Raw genomic sequence first — 12,881 nt, 5'->3', positions numbered from 1 at the left:
AAGTGCTGTAGATAGTGCACTTTATCAAAATCCCCCCAAAAACCATACCAATGTACAGCAGTTTCAGAATCTAAAAAAAGGGGAAAAATATATATTTACAGCCGAACCTGTGTAAGACGGAATCGCAAGGGAGCGGGAAAAAAATCCGCTTTAGACAGGGGAATTTAGGGGGGGGAATGGGGTGGCGGGGTTCAAAGGCCCAGCCGGTGAGATCAAGGATCGCTTGTCCGATCGGCAAGCAGTGGTCAAAACTTCACACCTCTCAGCTGCTATCCAGTCTGATAGTGACATGCGTCAGTCTTACTTATCCAATTACCACCAGTGCTTGCCTTTCATAGGACCACTGATTGACCTATTAAAAACAGAAACGTTTGAACAGCTCCTTTGCTTCCACCCTTAGTCCCACCCACCAATGCCACCCCTCACTGCCATCATTGTAACAACGATTCGAGGAACTCTTTTCTCAGCAGGCTGTATGATCAGGGCGGCAGGCACTGGTCAATCTAATGTCACACCTCTGGCTTCTGGCTACCCAGGAAAGTTTCCGTAGTGGCTGGCTACTCGAGCACTCTCACGGGAAGTCGTGAGATATCACACCCACACTACACTGACCATCTGTAGCCCTCAGTGCTCACATGATGGGGTAACATCTACCCCCATTGCACCCCTACTCCCCTTCCTCACCCAGCGGCATGGCCATGGCGTTAAGTTTAGAGCCGGCGGAATCAAACTTGCAAGTTTTGTTTCAAATCAGGGCTGAGCGGGCAAAGCATTTTCCGTCTTAGACAGGTGAAACCCTCGGAAGGGAGCGGATTTTTCTTTCTGTTTCCACGTTGGACAGGTTTCCGTTTTATACAGGTAATTAAAGAGGAATATATCAAGGGGGGAGCGGGGAGATTCCGTAAAGACAGGTTTCCGTTTTATACAGGTTTCCGTTAAGGCAGGTTCCACTGCATATCTATAACACATGACAAAGAGAAATGGATAGACACTGACAAGCAGTCCTGACGCCTCATTAAAAAAGTTAAAGAGTGTCCACAGTTATCAAACTTCCAGTTGAGAAAAACAAAAATAAATAACCAATAACAGTTCTTGAAGGACAAGCTTTCACCACAGTTTCCACTGGGCACAGTTGCCATCTATCCTAAGCCCTGAACAAAGCGACAGATCCAGTACCACTGAAATTCCATTGATGCTGTATTTCCAACAGCCTAATTACAAGTACATATTCGAACTTCAAATGCATTTCTGAAAAAAAAAAAGCTTTGAGGTTAATATTTTGGGCGTTATTTGTAAAATTAAACATTTATTTTTTTACTTCTATTGCTAGACATATTATTATAAGGGCTAAAGGTCTTACATTTAAAAAAATGTTTTTTTAAAATCCAACAAAAAAACTTCAATTCAATTCTTCAAACAGTTTCGTGAACTACTAATCCTAAATTTCAAGCAGACTCGAACCTCTCTGCAGCCTGAGTATAGAGTGGCATCTCCACATCTGAGTCAAGATAAGTGCAGTGGGAGCTTCCCTCATAAACTTTGAGGTCAAACAGATTACTCAGTTTCTGAAATAGGACAAAGTCTTTTATGACAAACAAAACCAGAGCAAAGTGTAACATTTATTAAAGTGTACATTTGCATGTGAGATGGTGAGGAAGAGGGAAAAGAGGAGAGGGAGAGACAGAGAGAGTATGTGTACTGTGTGAGTGTATCTTTGTGAAGAGAGCTGTTAAAGTACTTTTTAAAAAGTACTTAAGTACAAATTTAAGTACAATCTAAAAAATGTACCTAAGTACAGTAAAAGTACTTTCCTGTAAAATGTACTTGAGTACAAGTACTTTAAAAAAAAGTAATTATGAGTACATTTTGAGTACTTTCTGCTAATATGCTAAAACACTTCAGCGCTTATGCAAAACATCATATTCAATAACATATCCAGTATATTTGACAAATTAGGCTATTTATTACTAAAAATGTAAACAATATACAAAGCATTTGAATATACAATGTACGCACTGAAGGAAAGTGGAAATGGTCCGTGAAATAACCCCCCCCCCCCAAACAAACAGACGCAACTAGAGGGTAATTGATATTGTGAATAGAACTTGTTTGAGCAAGACAATGTGATCAAATGTAAGTCAGTCCAAGAGGTCGGAAAGTTCTACAGAAAAAGTATCCACATTGGAAAATGTAGATACAAAGTTGCTCTTATGAAAACATAAAATTAATGAAAATGGCAAGCAAAGAAATGGAAAAGTGCATTGAATTCTTCATTAACAAATCCTCAAGGAATCAATGTAGCCTTAAGCAAAAACCACTCAAAAAAAGTTTAAAAGAAATTTAGGCAGCCTAGAAAATTGTTAGATATACATTGAGAACGCAGTTTCAGTTTCAATTGATTATACTGGTAAGACTGATTTTGGTCACACTGTGTAGTCCACGGCGCCCACGGCAAACCAAAATACAATAGTTTCCTAGAGTCAAGTAAGTGTAGTGTAACCAAGGATTCTCTACTACAGTAGTCTCCGCCTAAGATCCCAGTGCTCAGAAGCAAGAAAAATATGGGATCTCAGCCAACGAAGCCAAGAAAGAATCTACAGTGACCCATAAACCGACGTGACCCCTGGGTGGATTTATGACATATGGCGAGCAAAGAGTGGTCAACCTTGAAGACTAATCACAGTGGCATGAGGCATGCCATAAATAATATACACACTATTTAGCCTATCGTGAGTCTTGAGATATTTATCTACGTTTATCCAGTTGCCCCTCCCCTTCACATGTCCAACAATTTTAGCTTTCCATCTCTGATAAAGTCCCTCCCTCCCCCCAAAAAATCGCCTTTACTTTGTCGTTACGCACCATTGCGTTGTGAACACACCAATTAAAATTCAGGCTGTCCTCGCAAATTCGATATATAGAGAAAAACTACTTTCAATGGTCAGGGAAGAGTTCACAGTTTGATGTGATCCCGCCTGGAGCCAACTTGTAGGCCCTACCCACCCAGTGAGTGATGTAAGTTTAGGTGGTGAGCTCAGACGCGAGTGCGATGTTTGGGGAAAAGAAACGCATCGGTCAGTTCACACCTTGGTGTGATCCCATCTGGAGCAAACACTGTACCGTTTCATGGAGTTCTACAACGCTTGTGATCACATTCACGGTAGTGGCTGATCTTTGACGTGACGGGCCGTTCTTTAATATCAACTTTTAACTCTTGGTTGATCGGCTGTGCCCGCCCCGGTGTTTGTTCCGTAAATTATGATCAGAAATGCCGGCACTTACCCTTTCATTAAGCTTCAAAAGTACTCAAAATGTACTTTTAAAATACTCAAAAGTACTTTTATAAAAAGTATCGGAGTACAGTAAAAGTACTGGTTTAAAAAATATATCGGAGTACACTAAAAGTACCGAAAATTATAACATAAGTACAAGTACCGGAGTACTTGTACTCCGTTACAACCAGCTCTGTTTGTGAGTGCCCATGGATAAGAGAGTAAGATAGAAAGAGGACGGGAACATTCCCATAAAGAATCAAGTCTTAGCCATTGTTTATATCTGTCACAAGAAAAGGGACTTTCTTGCATTAACCACCTTATTAATATTTCTGTTGGTATGATGCAACAAATTTAAGCAGAGAAATTACACAATACCTGAGAGAGAATTTCTTCACAGACTGCATCTCCCATTCTGTAAAGAATTTCCTTCTGCAGACCTTTCCAGGTGATATCTCTGCGTACCCTTAGCACAGAGGGAGACGCAAACCTGAAGTATGCAAAAAGTAAGAATAAAATTTTATGAAATCTGCCCCATCTTTCTTCAAAATCAACTATCGAGTACAAAAATTAAAAAAAACAATAATCATATCAACTTCATTGGTCTCAATTCAGAACTTTAAAAAAAGGGGGGAACTTTCCGCATGATCGCGACAGAAGACCATTTTTTCGAAACATCCATTATTATTATACTGAGCATAACTTGTGGCGTCATTTCGAAAAGCAACTTCGATTCCCAGTTACTTCATTTCTACTGGCCATTTTGGGGCCCTGGAACGAGCATAGTATCGTTCAATGTTTACTCTCTCCCTCACTGATTCCGAGGCTGTGACAGTGTGTAATTTTGCTGAAAAGAGAAATCCCACGAAGTCTTGTGCTCTGTCATCATTTGTTATGCTCGAAAGAACCAATCAGAAAACGAGAAATAATAGGGGTGGAGGAACGCGCATTGTTCCTGTCAATCATTTCAAAGAGTATTGTTGTGCGATGCAAGACAACGAGAAGAATAACGATGGAGGAGCCGAACTCATTTAAGTTTTCTAATGCCGTCATCAAATCTTAATATGATATGTTCTAAAAAAAGCTGTTATGTCCGAAAAATGTTTCCCCCTATATAATTAAATTTAAACCAAGCTATTATTATTTTTTATTTTTTAAACTTTTTTTTTAGTAGAGGGTTTTACGGCGCTCGCAACTGCATAAGGTTATATGAGCGCCAATGGGTGGGTGTCAACAGAGAAGTCCTTACAGGGAATCAGACTTACTCTGCTCACCTCTCTAGTTTCAACAGCACAAGGTCTGCTTCGAATATCAAGGCACCCCGAAAATAGCAGGTCACAAGTGTCTAACAAACATACAAAAGAAGTAGAGGAAAATGACAATAGTAAGGATTAGGAAAGAAAAAGCAGCAGTTCCCTGTTGCAAATCAGGCACAGTAATGAGCATGACATGATGAATCAGCCCATTTACAATTCTACTGTGCTTGAACGAGAAATATCCCTCCTTTGGGAATGGCCTAATGCAACCATGTGTGCTTGGCTAGGTGTCAATAATAGGGGAAAATTTGATATATAAATTGATATGTTCCAAAATGATGACAAACATATAACATTATGTGTCATAATGGTTATATTCGAAAGATATTTGGTATTTTGGATAGAGTCATAGTAAAATGGGAATAAAGTGGCATTTTTTCACCATTAGCATGCATTATGAGTCAAAGTGAATCTCCTGAATCTTTGTTTGCCAAAATAAAAAAATAAAAATTAAGACATAAAAATGGATAGTTTTTCATTTCTTTCGGACATAACTATGATGACACACATGTGAACGCAACAATATTCAGAATTTCTATGATACTCACCATTTTATATGCTCTTCTCACTTATGGTTGAAAATTAAAGCAATCAGAAAACTATTAAAATAATTTTATTGTTCAATAAATTACTTTTCAGGGTACTTTTTTGTTTTGTTTCATCATGGTTATGTTCGAAAGATATTTGATATTTTTGAAGAGATTCATAGTACTATGTAAATAAAGTGGCATTTTTTCATCATTAACATGCATTGTGAGTCAAATTGAATCTTCTGAATCTTTGACAAAATTTTCTAAAAAGAAATTAAGATATGAAAATGGAAAGTTTTTCATTTCTTTTGGACATAACTATGACGACACAAATACAACTCCGTGCTCATAGCAATAAGAAAACTATTAATATAAAATTTTGTGTGTTCAAATTCTATAAAAATGTGTCATCATAGTTATGTCTGAAAGAATTTGACTTGATGTTTTGTAACGCCAGTTACACAGCTTAGCATGCCATCTGTAGGTCTGTAAATACATGTTTTTGTTAGAGGAGATATACATGAATAGAAAAATTCAAGTAAAAACGAAATATCAAAACCTTTATCATCAACCTTGAGACCTACATTTTAGGTACCCACCTATTGGCAAAGGCTCAAATGTAATTTAAAAGTGAAATCAACAAATTACATTCTGAGTTAAAGATTCACCTGTGTGCTGAAGTTCCAGTCACCTCTGTATGGACAACTAACAGCTGAGCTGTAGCAGAATCAAATTCCTGCTCTGAGACTTGCAAACTGCTTTCCCCGAGGCTCATCTCCATGGCATAAATCAGTTGGTTCTCAGGAATGTCTGACAGCAGTTGCTCATCACTGTAGGTGGCCCCAAAGCCATCATCTTTCAGCTGGCAAAGTACGAGCTGGAACAAAACAACAAAGGCATAGTTTACCGCCCTATCACTTTGTAAAACCCAGTGCAGTTAAGCTTACTATCCCTGAAAAAAACTCAGCATAAAACCTTAATCCAGTAACTTCATTAATCCAAATATAAAGATAATACCTGAATTAAAGTTCACTTGCATAATTTAAAAATATACTTTTATTAACAGGAACCTTGCTTTATTATTATCCCTGAACAAATCTATTGGCTGACTTAACTCAAATAAATATAAACCTGCTGGAGACAGACAAAAGAAATATTTCAGATGGCAATCACTATTCTCCTAAATCTTCCAAAGTACAGTAAGCAAACAATTCAAAAAAAGACATTGCAATGTTAAGATCCTTTGCATCCACATATATATATATGTATATATATTCATTTTCAAATCAAAGTGAAGGGCATTTGGTAAAGTTACTATCTGTATGCTGTGTAATTGTAATTGATTGATACAAATTCATAAGCCAACACAAACCTGAGAAAAAGGAATGTCAGTCTCTATTGAAACTTTTTCTTTCAAATCCCTGACACCATCAAACTGATTTAATGTCACTGCAATTTTCTGTTCCATGAGAGACATCGAAACAACCACTACATAAATAATGCGTGGACATTTCTGGGGCAAAGGTAAAGAAACGCAGAGGTAGGGATCAAAAGTGCTGCTGTGTTCACCACAGGTCGGACAAGTCAGAGTTGAACTGAAAAATAAGTATAAATACCACATATCACATATGTTACAGACATCAAATACCAAACCTGTTGCTTTCCCTGTACGTATGTGGGTGTAAGTGGGATTTATGGACATTCAGTTAAGGTGTAAAAACCTTTGCCTAAATTTAATTTCAACAAACCCCAAAAAAAAATTTTTTAAAGATGGAAAACCCTGCATTTCAGAGTCTTAATGTATTTTAACTATGTCAAGTAATCTAGGCATAGAGGAATCTTCGTGATTCTCACAGAGCAAAAACTCTGATGAAAAGTGGTTATCAAGTTTTATCTTATGTAGAATGTGAGAATGAGACAACCCCTAATATATCCCCCTTACATTAAAAAGTACACTTCAAGCCAAAGAACAAGTAGGTACGCAGTTAGTAAGTCATTGATTAAACCTTTATGTTTATCTTTAACGCTGTAGTAGTAGTAGTCTCACAACCCTCCTGTAATTTTATCTCTCCAGATTCTCAAACTGCATTGAAAGACAGTCAACCAAACAGCATTTCGTTTCACATGAAATGACTATAAAAGAAATCTTAACTCAGAATAGAGTATCTACTGAATTTACTTTAGAGCCAGTCATCACATTGCGCTAGTATATATCAGAGATTGAAAAGTTCGGCAAAAATGAGATTGTTTAAGGGTGTACTCCGGTGACTTTTATAATACCTGTGAAGAGCCTGGAAAAGTTTGAGAACAAAACTCTCTCCATTGACAGAAGCAGCTTCTGATGCAAGTTCTTCATCAGACTTTCCATTGGAGTTCTGTGAGAGCACCAAAAAAACCAAGATTCACTGATCAGTTTGTAAATCAATTGTCACGATGTAGTGGAATCAGTCAGGCGCTCGTCAATTTTTGGGCATCATGTGGAGTTATTGGTATCACCATACACAAAGCTTGTTCATTTTGTCTTGCTGTCTTTGAAAACATTACACATCTATCCTGAATAGGAGTCAAGATATTTTCAATTGAAGGAGATGGTGTTGCTTGGTTTCAGAAGTAAAATCAGCGAGAAATTAGCCAATAAAGTTGGTGGCTACCAAAGCTTGAGAGTCCTTGAAAAATGCAAATTTTCATCTTTTATGCCTTTGATCAACCTTTTACAGTAAAATCTACACATGAATGTGATATTAAACGGACATTAAAGATGTTGAGCCCCCCAAAAAAATTAGATAAAACTTGCCAAACATGCAGAAAAATGCCTATTTGTTCAATTTCAGTATTTATTTGGATGAGCGCCTGATTTCACCACATTAACATCCCCATCAAGACAACATTTAGACCATTTTGAACTATAAATTTATAATCTGTACATGTGTATGCTTGGTGAGTCTAGCAGAGTTCAAACACGATTGCAATACACATGTTGTGCTTTGGAATAAAATCTTATGCGAAAGGTGACTGCTTCAATGAATGAAGCATAAGTATTAATGAATAACACTATTTAAATATATGATTTATAAGACAGAGGCAGTAACAATACTATAGACACATAAAATGTTGAGTAACTTACAATTACAGAGATCATAAGCTGACAGATGCCAATGTATATCTATATACAGTAGTCTCCGCCTAAGATCCCACCGCTTACGATCCCGGTTCGCTTAAGATCCCGCTGTTTTAAGAAAACAGAATATTTAGTATACAAAAGTCACCCCTAAGATCCCTCTCTGATTCACTCTGAAGATCTACATTCGGCTAAGATCCCGCATTTCAGATCATAATTTGCGGAACAAAAACCTGGGCGGGACAGCCGATCAACCAAGAGTTTCGCATATTTTCTCTAAAGTTTATAAAAGTCACAATGAAGTTTCTCTATATGAAAAGTACAAATCGATTTTAGTGCTAGAATACATCTTCAATGTAGATCTAATACACGAACAGCATCTGTTACATTCCAGAAATTCCTTACTTTTCTTAAAACGTTAAGTCTAGGTTTTGTAAATTGACTGAATAATAGGGATGACCTCTCGTAATTGGGTTATAAGAATAATTTCTAGCTTTCCAGGGACACTGAATAAGCACCAGACTTTTCCAGCTTTATTTTTCGTTTCTATGACCATTTGCAATAACTGACAATGGGACTGATTTCTTTACATTCATAATTGAGTCCGTGCATATTTCTGACACAAAAACTAAGAATGAATGTGTTAGCTGTCATTATTTTTATTCCATACAAGAAGTTTATCTCTACCCATGTATTTACACGGTTTTGTGTTTTTTTTAATCACCTAGATTCTATATTATATCTTTTTAGTTGTATGCAGCCTGCCACAGACACAGCATGATTCATGAAAACGCAGAGTAACTTTCTCTTGTTTAATAGTAAAATAAGAGCTAACGCTGATGGTCTTTAGAGTTAAAAAATGCAGATGTGCATCTTTCTTCTCTTATAACTTGACTATTTCTACTCGCGCAGATTTAAGATTTCCCATGTTAAAAGACATGATATTATAGATATTCGTAGTCAGTTTACACAGATTTTGGAGAGATCTGTCGTGCCTTTTTTAAATCAACAATCATTTATTCATAAGTTTGTAATTAAAATAGGACAAATTGGCTACTCTACAAACACTTGTCTAGAACAAAAACTAAGGCACAGAAATTAACCATTCTAAAGTCTAACGCAGAATAAATCTCAAGACATTGAGCTTTTAGTACATTCGCGTAATGGTTTGCTGTGTGGGATGGGGAAGAAGTTATATCGTTTTAAACATAGTCAAAAATGCGAACATCCTGACCGACACCGGCAAAGTCGCTTCAGGGCTTATTAACCCCGTGACCCCGAGCCAGGGAGCTCCGGCGGGCTGCTGAGTCACGCATTAAAGTAACAGAATCGGGCGAAAAGTGACGCCGTGAGCCGTGTTAGATCTTACTAAGCCTACCCTAAGACCAGATCAGGGATCTGGCTGAAAGTTGAAAGACAGCAGAGAAGGAGCCAAGGAGTAGCAGTAGATAGGCTGCAGAAAGCGTCAGGAGCCCAGAGGAAGGGTTAAAGGGGAGGGAGCAAAAAGTGGAGACGAAAGCAGACAACAGAACAGGGTTAGAATGCAGTAAAGGAGGTGAAAGGAGAAGATAAAAATTTTAGAGAAGAAAATTTTCCGTTGCTGTCATGTTTCAAACTGGGGACCTATTGAATGAGAGGCGAATACCATATATACTGCTAGACCACAAGACCCCCCCCCCCCCAGCATGTTCTTTGATGACTGATAAAGAACAATAAAATACAAGAACATTCTACAGTTTTATTTTTTTAAATAATTGAGTGAGCAAAAAGTAAAATGCAAATGAACTTACCAGACCTGCAACATATGAAATGTCAAAATCAGGATCTTAGGGGGAACAAAATTGGGATTTGAAGAAAAAAATCGGGATCAACACCAAATCATCAAGGTGACTGCCAAGCTGACTTTAAAAAAATTTCCAGGGATGTCCATAAATAATATTCCCTCTGTGTGTATTTGAGTGTGTTTTATAATTTTAAAAAATAAATCTAAGCATCACATCAAGCACTCCTATTCCAAGTCTCTATTAAAAGTCTAACCCTCATCCACCCCAAACCAAAAGTTCCGATAGACACTTCAACCAATGTGCATCATGTTGACCCCATCAATATGGTCCCCGAAACAAGCCGAACTCACATGCTGTACAGTCATGTCACGAGATGCGAACATGCAATTAAATTGAAAGAGTTTTACTGACGGGCTCGACTTATAAATGCGCTTTCACACCAAACACATGGATGAGCGACAGTCGTTCTAGGCTAAAGACAACGGCCCACCGACCAGATGTACCAACAAATCTCTTATCCCTCATTTACGTTCAGACCAAAACAACGTAGCAATGACCACCAAACACGTTTTTTTGACAGAAAGTGTTTGCAAGTAAGGTGCATTTTGTAGCTCTGTCTCCACGGAGCATGGAACTTTTTGAATTTTTGAAATCCACCAATAAACAAAAAAGTTACGAATTTTTTAATCAATTAATTTTTGGTACACCTTTATATATGAAAAACCCCCAAAATATGGGATGTTCTTTGATGAGTTTTGAGACAATATTCGTCATAACTCGCTCATTTCTCTGAGTATTTAAATGAAACTTGGCAACCCAGTACGTTTTCTAGTGCAGAATCTAGTCCTGCTTTCAGAATTTTCATACCTATCCTACTTTTTGAGTTATGAGAAGACGTTTTAAATAAGGTAAAAATGTGGCGGTTTTCGGTGCGTTTTGAGACAATATTTGTCATAGCTCGCCTATTTTTTGGAGTATGTAAATAAAACTTGGCAGTCTAGTACAGTTTTTAATGCAGAATCTAGTCATGCTGTCAAATTTTTAATATCTATCATACTTTTTGAGTTGTAAAGACATTAACAGGTAAAAAAGTGGCGTTCTTTACAGATTTACAAAGATTATCAGTCATATATCTTCTCCCAAAGTCATGATATTTGAATGGAACTTGGCAACATAAGAGGTTCCTCCTTGCCAAGCAATGCTCTGGATCAATTTGTCATAAAAATGTAAGTAGAGAACTGGATTTATTAGTCTAATAAATCCAGTTCTCTACTAGTAAAAGCATGCATACTTTGTAATAGAAAATAAGATCGTCTCTGTGTATATCCAGTGTTGGTCAGGTGTTGTCCTATTGTGCGGTAGATTAAGATGCGTTTAGATAATATAGTTTACAAGTCATGGGAATATTTCGCATGTGTAGGCTACAACTCATACTATAAATGTAACATATATTTACACCCCCCCCCCTTCTCTCTCTCCTCTCACGCACACACATACACACATGAAAGCACGCGCACTCACGCGTTAACGATATCAATGTATAAATGGGACTATCTTCCCAGACTGGACTAAATAAGTACCGTACTCTATTTATAACAATCTTAATGCCTCACTTTTCCAAACAGAGCACACAGGACGAGTCCAAGTGTACGTGCTTTCCCCAGAGGGGCGAATAGGCTTTCATAACGCAAACACAATGTCATACCACTTCTCAAGATGTTTGCTTTTCTGTTTCTATTCTTCTGTCATGCAATCAAGCAAATAAAAATGACTACATCTATTGTATTGTTGTGACTAAAATGCAACAAAAATGCAAGTCATCAAGGCCCCTGTTCAGTTTTCAAGTATCCTTCCCCCCCTTTCCGGTTCACATAAGCGGGACCTCGTTTGTAGCGCCCGATGGCTGATGACGTCACTCAGTGGAAATTTCCCAGCCGCCGGTCGTTCACCCAGTACGCACAAACAGCAATGTCGCTTTTTCCCTTAGTTACTCCCACATTTTTAAAGATTACACAAAAACCGCTTAACACAGAAGCATGAAATTTTAAGGGAATAAAGAAAAATGGTGTACAATGTATCAGTCAGTTTGACAACTCACAGCTCCAAAAAATCTTCAAAGAGCACCACATCAACCACTTTCGCAAACGTTTTCGACTACTTCTTGGATGGGTACAAAGTTGTCAAAATGCATACTACGAGATTGACCTCATTTCTGATTGGCTGCCAAGTTTCATTCATATATCTATTCACGAGAAGCGGCGTGAGAGCGAGTTGAAGTCACAACCTTTGCGTTAGTGCGTCCCACGAAACACCCCCGCGGCGGGGGCCAAAAATCGGCAGAACAAAACGTGCTCCGTGGGCATTGCTAAACAACGACAATGGCCAAGTGTTAGTCTAGTCAGCGCAGTTAGCTGAAAGGGTTTGAACGACTGTTGTTGCTCGTCCAAGTGTTTGGTGTGAAAGCGCGGTTACTAAACCTCGGACAAGGCTTGTTTAGAAAGTAACAGCAGGACTATGAATATTAACAATTATTTGTATGTCGCAATTGTAACAGCTATCATGCTATCATCAGAGAATTCTGAGAGCGGGCAAAGATCAAACACAACATGGGGAGAGTCAGCTTCTAAATTCGGCATCAGATCAATATTTTTGAAAACGAAGTGTATACAGACCCAGTAACCGGGAACAAAGTCACGAAGTATCACAGAATTCTGTGCGAAGTATACAGACCCAGTTTGGGGAACTCTTTTGTGATGTCGGAAAGTTTAGCGCCCAGACCCGGTAGGGTGTGTGTGTGTGTGTGTGTGTGTGTGTGTGTGTGTGTGTGTGTGTGTGAGAGAGAGAGAGAGAGAGAGAGAGAG

The 12,881-nt window shown here is 38.1% G+C and overlaps 1 protein-coding gene across 1 annotated transcript in view; it reads right to left on the bottom strand.

Annotated features, from left to right (window-relative positions):
• LOC101850487 (ubiquitin carboxyl-terminal hydrolase 31) overlaps nucleotides 1–12,881 on the bottom strand; it is a 28,209-nt gene that overhangs the window by 13,640 nt on the left and 1,688 nt on the right. The window contains exons 2-6 of the mRNA XM_005101549.3: nucleotides 7,399–7,493; nucleotides 6,491–6,713; nucleotides 5,787–5,995; nucleotides 3,651–3,762; nucleotides 1,462–1,565 (exon numbers count right to left, since the gene is read on the bottom strand). Of these exons, the coding sequence (XP_005101606.1) occupies nucleotides 1,462–1,565; nucleotides 3,651–3,762; nucleotides 5,787–5,995; nucleotides 6,491–6,713; nucleotides 7,399–7,493 (743 nt within the window). The remainder of the gene's footprint in view (nucleotides 1–1,461; nucleotides 1,566–3,650; nucleotides 3,763–5,786; nucleotides 5,996–6,490; nucleotides 6,714–7,398; nucleotides 7,494–12,881) is intronic.

The sequence above is a fragment of the Aplysia californica genome, unplaced genomic scaffold, assembly GCF_000002075.1.
Source record: "Aplysia californica isolate F4 #8 unplaced genomic scaffold, AplCal3.0 scaffold00287, whole genome shotgun sequence".
Classification (NCBI taxonomy): domain Eukaryota; kingdom Metazoa; phylum Mollusca; class Gastropoda; order Aplysiida; family Aplysiidae; genus Aplysia; species Aplysia californica.
This window is presented reverse-complemented; position numbering and strand designations above follow the sequence as displayed.